We start from the raw sequence: 11,687 nt of genomic DNA, 5'->3' as shown, positions 1-11,687 counted from the left end.
TTTCCGAGAGATAGTAGGCCTACTATATTTTCATACAAGGTAAAAACAAAATGACAAGAAAATGTATCTTCGTCACCAACAACAAGTCTAGTATAAACTCCACGTCAAAGCAAATCCGGAGACAATCTACCCCACACATTGAACCAACACAATCTAAACCAAAAGACAACGCAACCAACACCAGCCATCTCCCAACGCAACACACTCATTTCACTCCCCTAACCAACACACCATCCACCCATGAGTGCCTAGAGTTCGAGGCTCGACGGATAGGTGGTCGGCTTCGAGAAAGACACTTTCTTACACGCGCTACCAACGGCGTACATACTATGTAGCGCCGCCCGAAGATCAATCTAGGGCAGCAATGAGCACCAAAGGAAACACAACACCGCACCTCCAAGCCGTGTCTCCGTACATGATGCTCCCAACATTGAGAATGCCGCCATCGCCGATTCCAAGCCGGAAGTTGGCTTCCGCCCGAAGACAACAACCAACACACAAAATGTGAGGGATGGAGATGCCGACACAACTCGGCAACTCCTCCAAGGAGGGGAACGACACCCACAGGTGCCGTCGCCACCAGCATCGCCCAAGAGGGCAAGACTTTAATCTATAACATCGTACACCTCCAACCCCGCCCCACCAGATTGGGGCAACACCATCCATGTTTGATCACATCACCACCGCCTCAACACCCTGTTGTCATAGCTAGAATACCATGGACCACCAATAACCTGCACGAACGAGACCACTTAACCCATCTTCCATCTCCGGCATGACCGAGAACACACAGCGCCGAGCCATCGTCCTCCATCTGCATACTCACGGGCTCCAAACCCATCGGTAGCTACCGCACCAACTCCAGACGGACAACCGCACAATAGCCGCAACCCCATGATCCAGATCAAGCCCGGATTGGAACAAAATCTAATCCACGCCGCCCGCCTTCCCCGTACATCTGCGTCGCCACCTTCAAGGGAGCCCATCGTGGAGTTGCCCTAATTGACTCAACATGGCGTGTTGTTACATTAACTCTTATATATTTTTACCTCTCCGAGTTATATATAGTCAACCCTAAAATGATTTATACAGTAAAATATCTCAAATCAGCCCAGAATTTTTTCCAAGCAGTTAGCAGGAGGTTTGACTTTTCAATAAAAAAGAGAGTTGCCAGTTTATAAGGGAAGCTAGTCGAAAACCAACACATCCGCGATATGTATACATGCCAAGAAGGTTTTTTTTATCGAGATACATTACGAGTGTCTTTACTTTTTGCCTCTCAAAGGCGACTAGGACCCCTTGATCTTCACCAGCGATTCCATGGATAGGCTCCCCTCTACATCCACTCCGGCAGCCAAATGGCGGGAGGGGGATCCTGGTGCCTCGACTCCCGTAGTAGATAGAAATTCTCGCTTTTGGCAGCGCTCAAACGGATGACAACACTTCTTCTTCAAGTCAGTCTTCAGGGTTTCGATCCGCCTCAAGTTTGTCCGTCGAAACAAATAGATTCTTACCAGGTCCTCGGTGCGACGAAGTTAGGTTCTCGTCGTGCGCACACAACGACAAGATTTGGTGTCAGATTCTTCATATCAATTCAAAGGTTCTACCACGACGACTGCTGGTCCTTAGAGGCACGTGCACGAAGGCTTTTCGGATGTCATCGATAAGGTCAGACCGACTCTGGTACGAGAGTGGCGACAAGGGCTTGTCAGGGGCTCGTTTTGATGGCAACAATGGTCGTTCGATGGTACATAGCTCTCAGTATCTTTTTATTATATTTAGGATGCTAAAGGGTCTTTTTTGAGAATTTTATAAATTACGTTATCAATAGGAAAATGTAAAAGGTGATTTAAAAACAAAATTGTTCTACTCCACGAAAGAGTTGTAAGAAAGTCGGTAAATAAATAAAAGAAAAAAAAGAAAAAGACAAGACAAGAAACAAAGTTGGGTTTTTTCCTTGCTGCAGAATACGTACTACTCCCCGTACTCCTCGCCGCTCCGACCCTCACCCCGCCGCCGCCGCCTCCTCGCTCTTGACGGCGAGCAGCCGCGCCTCAGCGGCGTGGGAGGGAGGGAGGGCATGGCGTGGGCGGCGCTGAGGCCGGTGGTGAAGGCCTGCATCGGCGGCTCCCTCATCGGCATCACCATCTCCGACCGCTACTTCTCCGTCGCCGCCGTCCACGGCGGCTCCATGCGCCCCACCTTCGACGGCACCACAGGTAAGCCCCCCCTGCCCCTCCCTCCCAGTCCACACGCACACACAACCCACCACCGGATCGGATCCCTCGCCGATTTCTGACCTCCGGAGTGGCGCCGGCAGACGGACGCGAGTACGCGGTGGTGAAGCGGAGCCCCCTCTACGACTACTCCCGCGGCGAGGTCGTCGTCTTCGTGTAAGAAACCTCGCTCATGCTTTTCTGAATCCTGATGCTTTCGATGCAGATACTGAATCTTGACAGGTGGTTCTCTGATGCTGCTGTATGTATGTGTGCATGCAGGTCGCCGGCGGACCACCGGAGCAGGACGATCAAGAGGCTGATTGGGCTGCCCGGCGACTGGGTCAGCGTCCCGGAGAAGGAGGAGATCCGCAAGATTCCGGACGGCCACTGCTGGGTGGAAGGGGACAATGGCAGCGCCAGCTGGGACTCGAGATCCTACGGCCCTGTAAGAAACACATTCTCCTCTTCTCCCTTGGAAATTTCCTCTGCGGCATCTGGTCACACAAATCTGCGATAATATCAGTAATACCGTGAGCTGAACTGCATAATATTGGTGGCTGGTGTCATAACCAGTCTTCATGATTTTATTAAAGGCGATGCGAAAGCGGTTCCTTTGTAATGTGCTGCTAGCTTAATCATTTGGTCAGATAAAAAGATTGATATATAGCTTAATTACTTAGCACCTGACACAAACAAGTCATATTCCTACGGCCCTGTAAGAGGACATTCTAGCACTCCATCGAATATTCAGTATTTCTTTCGGGTCATCTTGATAGACGAAACCGCGATCTAGTATCACCGTAGGCAGTTGTCCATATATTGGTCACTGCTGGCATCAGTCTTCATGCTTCTCAAGGCGATGATTCCTTGTAATGTGTAGTGCTGCTCTGCTGCTGCTGCTGCTGGCATTGCTGAACCGTAATTCATATTTGTTGCTGATGTTGGATCAGGAAAACGATTGATAACTTGAGGTTGCAAAATTTAGGTGGTTAAAAAAAATATTAAAACAGAGCACAAAAACATATTTTTGTATCGGTAGCAGCTGGTGGTGAAAACCTGCTCTATAACTATAGCGCGTCTCCTCAGCTGGATTTGTTTTTAGGAAAAAAAAAACTGCCTTATCTACACATTGTTTAACTACATGGCATTATTAGCACCTGACACGAACAAGTCAAACCCCTCTTGGTTTTGGATGAGAAGCCTCAGTCCAATGTATTCCATTGAAACCCAAATATCATCCGCTATGCTTCAGATTTGTACATGAAACCAAGCCAACATGAAGCCGCTCCTTTGTTCTGAGTGTCTTTATCTTCCATTGCCATCTTACCTCTTCTTATGCATCCTTGTATTCCTCTTTTTATACCTTCCGCTTTGATCTAGCTGCAGTTTGTAAAACGTATTGCACTTGTGTTGGTGCTATTTTTTATGCTGCTATGGTGTCATGTTCATTTGGTTACTGTCACTGTCGATGGACTACATACAGTCCACCTGCAGTTTGAAATTCATTCAAATCCAGAATGCTGGTTTGTGTTTTGGTATTTTTGGTTTAACAAGCACCAGCACACATGCTAGGGCAACTTACATTTTTTTGGTTTAACTGCATATCAGGCATATACTGATGTTGGTGTCCTCATAAAAGAATTTACGCAAAAAACATCCACCAGCCTCTTAACCGTTTGCTATATGACCATGTACTGTTAAGTTTGATATCCTCATGACAGAATTTAGACAAAAACATATTGCGGCACCGGCCATATCATAACACTCATGGCGTGTTGGCACACTAAGGCATGGCAAAACAAATTTCGTGCTAGGCAATCAACCATGCATAGTCCTGGCAATGAGTGATGAACATATTTATTATCCTTTTTTCGTGTGCTGTATGCAGGTGCCGCTTGGTCTGGTGCAGGGGAGGGTGACACATGTGGTGTGGCCACCCAGCAAGATGGGCCACGTCGACAAGAGGGTGCCGCCGGAAGGAAGGGTCATGCCGCAGCGAAATCTCTAGTCCATCTCTCTTGCTTGCTTCCTGGGTTGGTTGCTTTCTCCCGCAGTTTTGTTCGTTGTTGCCGGACATCATGTACCAATGTGGCAGGAGGAAGACATTGGGCTCCTCCGCCTTCCGACTGTAGCACTACTTTTGGTATAAGACTTGATCCATTGTAAGGGAAGCATAGCTTTTGGTAGCAGCCTGCTAGGCTAGGCTAGGCTAGGGTAGGTGCAGGCCAGGCAAATTTTTGGTTAGATGTGTGATGCATTGTAACTTGTATATTTATTTTCTACTGAATAATGTAGTTGATATGAAAAGAAGAGATGTCAACATATATTATTTGAATTGAAGCTGATCTCATGTGAAAAGAAACATCTTATATTATTGGCATTTAACAAACGCTTATATTATTTGGTTGTGAGGCAAATGTCTCTATCCCCGCCTGCTGCTGCTGCTGCTGAAACATGGGCTCGCTGATTCAGTTCCGGAGCAGGAGCAACGATGGTGGGAGGGCATCCCCTGATTCCGTGGCCGGGCATCGGCCCCAGCCGCTGGTGTCGCACCAGCAAATTGAATGAGATGTCTTTGGTCGTTTCAGTCCGCCCAGAACAAGTGCAAGCAGATGTAAGTTGACATCTTGAGGGTTCTTACAAAACAAAGGATATGGAGGTATTTGTTCTGCTGCTATATATGATCTACCGCTACCTAATGATGCAATATTTTCATCTTTTTTCTCTTATTAAATGCAGGGAGGGGGTTGTTAGAGATATCAGGTCCTCTGAACACTACTAGGCCTGCTGCAATGCCAATGCCAATGCCAATGTTGCAAGTATGTATGTTTACCCATTACTCGACAAAACTGGATGCATTACTCTTTCGTCATCCTTGTCTCACTATGTTTCCTGTTGTTTTGGCTCAAGGACCAGAGCTGCTTCCCCAATTAAACCAAGTGCGTGCTTGTAGCAAACGGAGGCCGGCCCCCTGATGAACCAAATCCATGAACCAAATGAAACAGACCCCCGTAGCAAATGAACCAGACACCTCCAAACATGTGGGCATCCTCTATAAAAGGCATCCATTGGCATCCTCTATACATATCAGAATCTTCCGTAGAGCAGCATATATATATACTTCAACGGCTGTAACAGGAGATGAGGACTATGCAAATTGTACCGCTATGCCTTGCCCTCGTCCTGCTATGCTCCGGTATATATCTTCAATACCCAAACACATCGTACATACAGAAGCTATGTTGTGCCCTCTAACACATGCCACACTTTCTTGTCTAACAATCTTGTCTAATTTTCTTTCGGTATTACTCTATAGGCATGAAAACCATCGAGGCGCGCTCGGCCTGCTGCCCTCATATAAAAAAGGGCAAGTGTAATGACAATGATTGTGCGAGTTATTGCAAGAAGGCGTATGGCTGGGATGATGTTTTCCAGGGCCCGAAGCTGTCTAAACCCTCGTCTTGTGTGATGATCCGCCTTGCGTCTCTCGATTTCGACCAACCCCTTCAAGCTACCGCATAGATGTGTTGACCTCGCGACTAAGTCCTGACACTAAGGACATCTGCCGTGACAATTTCACGACAGTTGGCGCCCACCGTGGGGCACGCGCACGGTGGTGTTGAATTCTTGAAGGGATCTCTCCCAGGGATCAAGGAGTTTGCAATTTTCTGGCTGAACAAGAGCCGGCATGGAAAAAATTCATATCTACTATGAGTTCATCGGTCAAGATTGAAGAAGTATTCAGCACTGGCATATGTAAGATTGAGTTAAGGAAATTTAGGGTTTGGCGTTCTTCTGGAAGTCACCGATGCAATGCGATCCGTCGAATCCGAATAGAGGATGAATTATTTACTGCCGCAGTCGCGTGCCGCCAAGACCATCAATTTTCCCGAAGTCTTTTTTGTTGATTAGACACAGTTCCAATACCTGAAGGAATCAACCGGTGCTGTTACTGCTACTCCCAGGGGGAAACCAAAGGCAACAGCGGCGGAAGCTGCGGATCAAGTGAAAAGTACACACGATGGCATTGTTTCCATCACATCAAGCATCAGGCCCAATGGTTTCAAATATAGTACTAGTATATCTTCGACTAGTACATCACCAGAAGCCAAATCGGTTTTTCTTTAGTCAACTCCGATTGCTACATGCATACAAGGAATCTACTAGGAGGTTAATTTAAGAATTAAGGAAGGAAAAGTTACTAGGTGGGTTTAGCACGTGAATACCAAGGGAAAGAGATCAGAGGCAAACACGCTGTTACCTTTCGAAGAAAAAGAGAGAGGCGGCCCCTAACATTGACTTAGATTCAGGAAGAATTTTCTACGGGTCTACTAGGATTCAGGTTTGAGGAGGAACTGCTAATCGTGCCAAAGTGCACGGAAATCAAAGGGATGTATAAAAAAAAAAGTGGACCACGCGGGTGCTACTGTGTCTAACGCTGTCCAGCATTATTCAATGCCAGCGTTTGTGTTCATCTGATAAAACAGACCATGTGTTATTGTTTCTATCTACTTTTAGTACATATTTTAATCAAACAGAGCAATTACTTTGGTCTCTATATTCTATGTGCAGTAAAGATGGTGCCATATTATGCCTATGAAGTGTGCGTCAGCATCATCACGAACCGGCGTCCGCACCCGCTTACTGTTGGAACAGGTGTGCACAAGTCGCCGCCCGTACAGCTTAATCTACATCAACCTGCCGGAACCGCGTTGAGCCGCCCCTGCTGCTTTGAGCCGCCGGGGTATATTAAGTCGCCGGTCTGCCTGAGCCGCCAAAACTATATTGAGCCGCTGGACTGCCTGAGCCACCTCTGTCGCGATAAACGGATCATCCGTCGTCCGAACAAATCAGGTGATATCCATCCAAGTTTGATTTATTAGCACATGTTGTTTTTGTCAAAGAACAAGTTTATCTTTGCCTTGGTCTGCAATATTTATGCAGGGCAATCATTTATGACAAAAAGTGATATTACTCAACGGACTCCCGCACCGGCTTACAACACCGTGGCCGTCTCTCGCGACCACGCCGGCTTACAACAAGGAGGACAACTTGCCCGTCCGCACCGGCTTACAACGCCACGCCGGTTCATCTGTCTGTGCTGTTTCAGATGTTGCGGTCGTCTTTACCATCTGTCTCTCGCGCCCTGGTCCACGTCAACACACCGGGCCGCGCCTGTCTGCGTGAGCTGTTCATTGAGTATGAGCAAGTCACTACTTGGGAAGCCCGGTTTCTCTTCCAACAAGTTGGAGGCAAATTATCATATATTATCAACCGCCGTCTGCACTGGATGGTTCAATGGGCAGGCGCACAAGTCGCCGCCACTACAGTTTGGTTAACTTCAAACAGCCAGTTGGAAGGAGCCATTGACCGAGTTGCTGACACGGCTCATACGGGATCATTTATAACCCGCCGCAGTCACCTCAACCTTCTGTGGGTTCACATCACGCTATCACCGCCAATGATATACACCTTCTGCTATGGTCAAATATGGAGAATCTCAAGCCAACTCCTCGAGTCGTCTTAAGACTCGGGGGCTACAATGGTATGACTCGGCGAAATTAGCCAGTTTCAATAAATTCAAGAACTCCGGGTCATTGAAGTGAAAAATAACCCGGCCCCGGAGATTAAAATTTAAAGGCCATCACAAGATTTCCGGCTCAATAAGGATTCTGGTTTAAAATCCGGTTTAAGAGACATCTTTCTCCCACAAAGCACTGAAGCTCTCAAATCCGGTTCAAAATCCGGCCCAAGGTAAATTTGTCCCTCACAAATTTTGAAGCTCTCAAATCCGGTTCAAAATCCGGCTCAAGGTAAATTTGTCCCTCACAAATTTTTGAAGCTTTCAAATCCGGTTTAAAGTTCCGGTTCAAAAAGAATTAATTTCTCGCAAGTTCGAGTTCTCAGAAAAATTAAAGGTTGCCAAAAAGAACTTGCTGCCATGATGCGCGGTTCAAACTTGGGTATCCTGCCTTACGACCCATCTTATTATGATCACTTGGGGGCTTCCTGCTCATCGAGCATAGCTATCAGTACCCTCTTGATCGGCGCAATGCCAAAACTTATATGGTCACTTGGGGGCTTCCTGTTCAAACATAGGTCGTATTCGAACCAAAGAGAACATAGCTGTCGAAACCCTTTTGATCGGCACACTGCCAAACTCACTAGGGGGCTTCTTGATCGTATCCGAATCATAGCTTAACCTCTTTTGGGTCCGACGTGGATCGTATTCGAATCAGCGTCGTTAAACAACTCTCAAGGTCATTTGGGGGCTTCCTGTTCAAACATAGGTCGTATTCGAACCAAAGAGAACATAGCTGTCGATACCCTCTTGATCGGCAACGCCAAAGCCACTGGGGGCTATATGATCGTATTCGAATCTTAGCTCAACCCCTTTGGAACGGTTTTCTGATCATATACGAATCAGAAGCCTTAAACTTTTTAAGTCTTTTTTGCGAACAATTTTGGGTTTGACTTGAGACCTTTTTTGGATCATATCTCAAATATATATGAGTGGTTTATGCTTAACCTGGCTTGACTTTTCGACTATAAGTCGCCAGCTTATGACAATCATCATCTATGTGGAAGCATTGGCTTCTAAAGATTGGGTTATCACCCTTACTGCACAGGTCATGTAAACCGGCGGTACAAATTCAATATCACAGTGGTTATATGTGAGGTATTATGACCCGCCCTGCGGTAAACCGCAAGGGTTCTTGTGATCTACTTGTGTGCAGGGTAAGACTACATTTGGGTGGTTACCCGCCCTGGCTCTTGACGTTAAGTCACCAGGGCATATGTTGTTTAAACTCTGTGCAGGATTTGCAGAACTATGACTTATATAAATGCTTCAGTCCAAGCTCATCACTGAAATTGGTGTCTCAAAAGGGTTATCAATTATTGATTTTCTCAAGGGCTATAGGCCACCGGGTTACAAAAATTCCGGCTTACAATGAATGCGCATTAAGTCGTCATCGGCCAAGAGCCGCCAGGTATTTAAACTCTGGATTTACTTGTTAACCGATGAGGTATTCAAATCTTTAATAGCCAAAACTGGCTGGATTTTCATGATGATATTGAATGATTGAGGTTTTCATATCGGATTATATTATTCAAATCTTGAATAGCCAACATGGCTGGATTTCTATTGTGATTATCAATAACCAGTGTTATGATTGAGGTTTTCAAAGTCGCTTTAGCGCAACGGCTATTATTTTTATCAATGGATATGATTTATTCTACAATGGAAGGAATAGTCCCGAGTCGCTGCAGGCTTACGACCCGGCACTTGGGGGCTACATTATTCAGATTGAGATTATATCAAATATGCAAGTCCCATGTCACTGACAGCATGCACCAAGGCACTTGGGGGCTAATGCAAAGTCATTTTTTGCTCAACTTATTGAAGACCCGACTCATCACATTTTAAATGAGCCGGCCCTTGGAGGCTACCAATTGCTCCTGTCAAAATTCAAGGTACACAAGCATTAATACATTATATTGAACGGTTCACTATTCAGTTGATGGAGTACAAAGCTCTTAACCTTGTGGACGCTGGGTTCAAGCCCCATGGTGGAGACTATATTATATGATGTTATTATCAATTATATACAAAGTCCCAGCTCAGTATTATCTTACTAAGCCGGCCCTTGGGGGCTACATATTGCTATTCAAAGTTTACATGGTTATATCTACAAAGTCCCTGCTTATTATTGCATAATGACCCGGCCCTTGGGGGCTACACTAGTTGAAGTTTTCATGAGCATAAAGCAATTACAAGTCCCAGGTTGCTGCAAGCATGACAACCCAACACTTGGGGGCTACATGTGTGGAATATTCAGTTTATATGATTGAGATGAATAAACTGGATTTCTTCAAGGTTGCAACACTTATTGGAGCAAATCTTAAACCATCACTTTGTTCTGCTCAAGACTTGGGGGCTACAGGAAATATGGATATAAGGGAGAAAAATCTTCAAATTATCAGTTTTTGAGCAAATCAGGAAGATCAATTACATAACCCGGTGTCAACAACAATTATGACCCGACATCGTCTGTTTTATAATCCGGCAGTTTTTGGTAATGATAAACTGGCAAGTTTTACATCTTCAAGCCGGCTGAAAGTCAGATGAGTTTCAAGACCAATATGTTTTAAGCCGGCGTTTTGGAAGCCGATTCAAGTGGATTATTTCTTACAATATTTCTCTACAAGAGACTAATGCCAGCAAATTGACTCTAAAGCTGGCCTATTGACCCGGATTTCTCAAAAGAAGTATCTGGATTTTTTGCATTCACAAAGTTTGAACATATCTACTAAAGGAGATTTGCTATGAGTTCATGGGCATGTATCAAGAAGGAAATGACAAGGATTTAAAGATGATCAGGTCCCGGCTTACAAAAATTTAACCCAGAGCACAACCTATCAAGTCTGTTCTTGTGTTTATTTTACAGGATTAGTTTAACATGGATAAATCCAAATTAAACTAGGGGCTAATGTCGGGGATATACCCCGCGGTATGACCCGGCCAGAATTGGCGACTCACTGGTGACCCGCCCGGAGCTTGGCGATTCACAGATAACCTGCCTGATCTTGGCGACTCATTAGTAACTCGGCGGGCAGGAGAGATGGACAACAAGGCCCAAAGCCCAGAAGGCCGGCTCACGTTATGACGGGCCGGATTAAGAGGAAAGGGATGACGAATATTTCCTTTACGGGGAAGCAAGACCCGGACTTGTAATTAACTTGTAAGAGAAGATAGACTAGTCCTAATCCTACTAGGACTCCACATGTAACCCGTCCCTCTAACTTATATAAGGAGGGGCAGGGCTCCCCAAGGGGGACAAGAAACAAGAAACAATATCTAGGGCTAGACACAAAGGAGGAGCCGACTTATGCGGTGACTCCCTCATGAGCATAATGAGACCTAGCCACAAACATCATGTAGGGCTATTCCGGATGATGTTTCCCGGGGCCCGAAGCTGTCTAAACCCTCGTCTTGTGTGATGATCCGCCTTGCGTCTCTCGATTCTGACCAACCCCTTCAAGCTACCGCATAGATGTGTTGGCCTCGCGACTAAGTCCTGACACTGAGGACATCTGCCGTGACAATTCCACGACACCTGCCTCATCGGAGCGAGGCAAATGTTGTTGTAGTAGAGAGTCAGGAAGTCGTCGTCGAAGGCCCCATAGGACCAGTGCATCAGAATAACAAGAAAGTCGTAGATCAGAAGGATCTAACCTGTAAAAGTCAAACAAAGACAAAGGAAGACTGGATCCAGACAGATCGTACGAAGGCCATCACCGACTGAATCCCACGAGATCCGAGGGAGACACACCTCTATACACCCCCCGACAATGCTAGACGCACCATCGGGGCGGGGATAGAACACAGGAGACATTATTCCTACTAAGGATATCACCACCGCCACACAACCCCAACTAAGACGATGATTTTAATAATTGTATTTG

General features: G+C 46.0%; 1 protein-coding gene across 2 annotated transcripts; it reads left to right on the top strand.

Moving 5' to 3' along the window:
• The first annotated feature begins 1,963 nt into the window (after positions 1–1,963).
• On the top strand, positions 1,964–4,554 carry LOC125534921 (mitochondrial inner membrane protease subunit 2-like). Of its 2 annotated transcripts, none has more exons than XM_048697966.1 (4): positions 1,964–2,219; positions 2,321–2,393; positions 2,499–2,664; positions 4,108–4,554. In XM_048697966.1, the coding sequence occupies exons 1-4, from the start codon at positions 2,081–2,083 to the stop codon at positions 4,225–4,227; spliced, it is 498 nt and encodes a 165-aa protein (XP_048553923.1). In that variant the 5' UTR covers positions 1,964–2,080; the 3' UTR covers positions 4,228–4,554. The 2 variants fall into 2 exon arrangements, with proteins under 2 accessions (XP_048553923.1, XP_048553922.1); XM_048697965.1 differs by having other exon boundaries at positions 1,965–2,219; positions 2,318–2,393.
• Positions 4,555–11,687: the final 7,133 nt, after the last annotated feature.

Source organism: Triticum urartu, chromosome 2, assembly GCF_003073215.2.
Source record: "Triticum urartu cultivar G1812 chromosome 2, Tu2.1, whole genome shotgun sequence".
Taxonomy (NCBI): Eukaryota; Viridiplantae; Streptophyta; class Magnoliopsida; order Poales; family Poaceae; genus Triticum; species Triticum urartu.
Note: the sequence above shows the minus strand (reverse complement) of the source record. Positions and strands in the feature narration are given on the sequence as shown.

Excerpts from the sequence above, each read along its gene's own strand:
- LOC125534921 (XM_048697965.1), top strand. The coding sequence starts at position 2,081 with ATGGCGTGGGCGGCGCTGAGGCCGGTGGTGAAGGCCTGCATCGGCGGC. Across the intron at positions 2,220-2,317 it reads CACCTTCGACGGCACCACAG|CAGACGGACGCGAGTACGCG; the intron begins GTAAGCCCCCCC and ends GAGTGGCGCCGG. Across the intron at positions 2,394-2,498 it reads GGCGAGGTCGTCGTCTTCGT|GTCGCCGGCGGACCACCGGA; the intron begins GTAAGAAACCTC and ends GTGTGCATGCAG.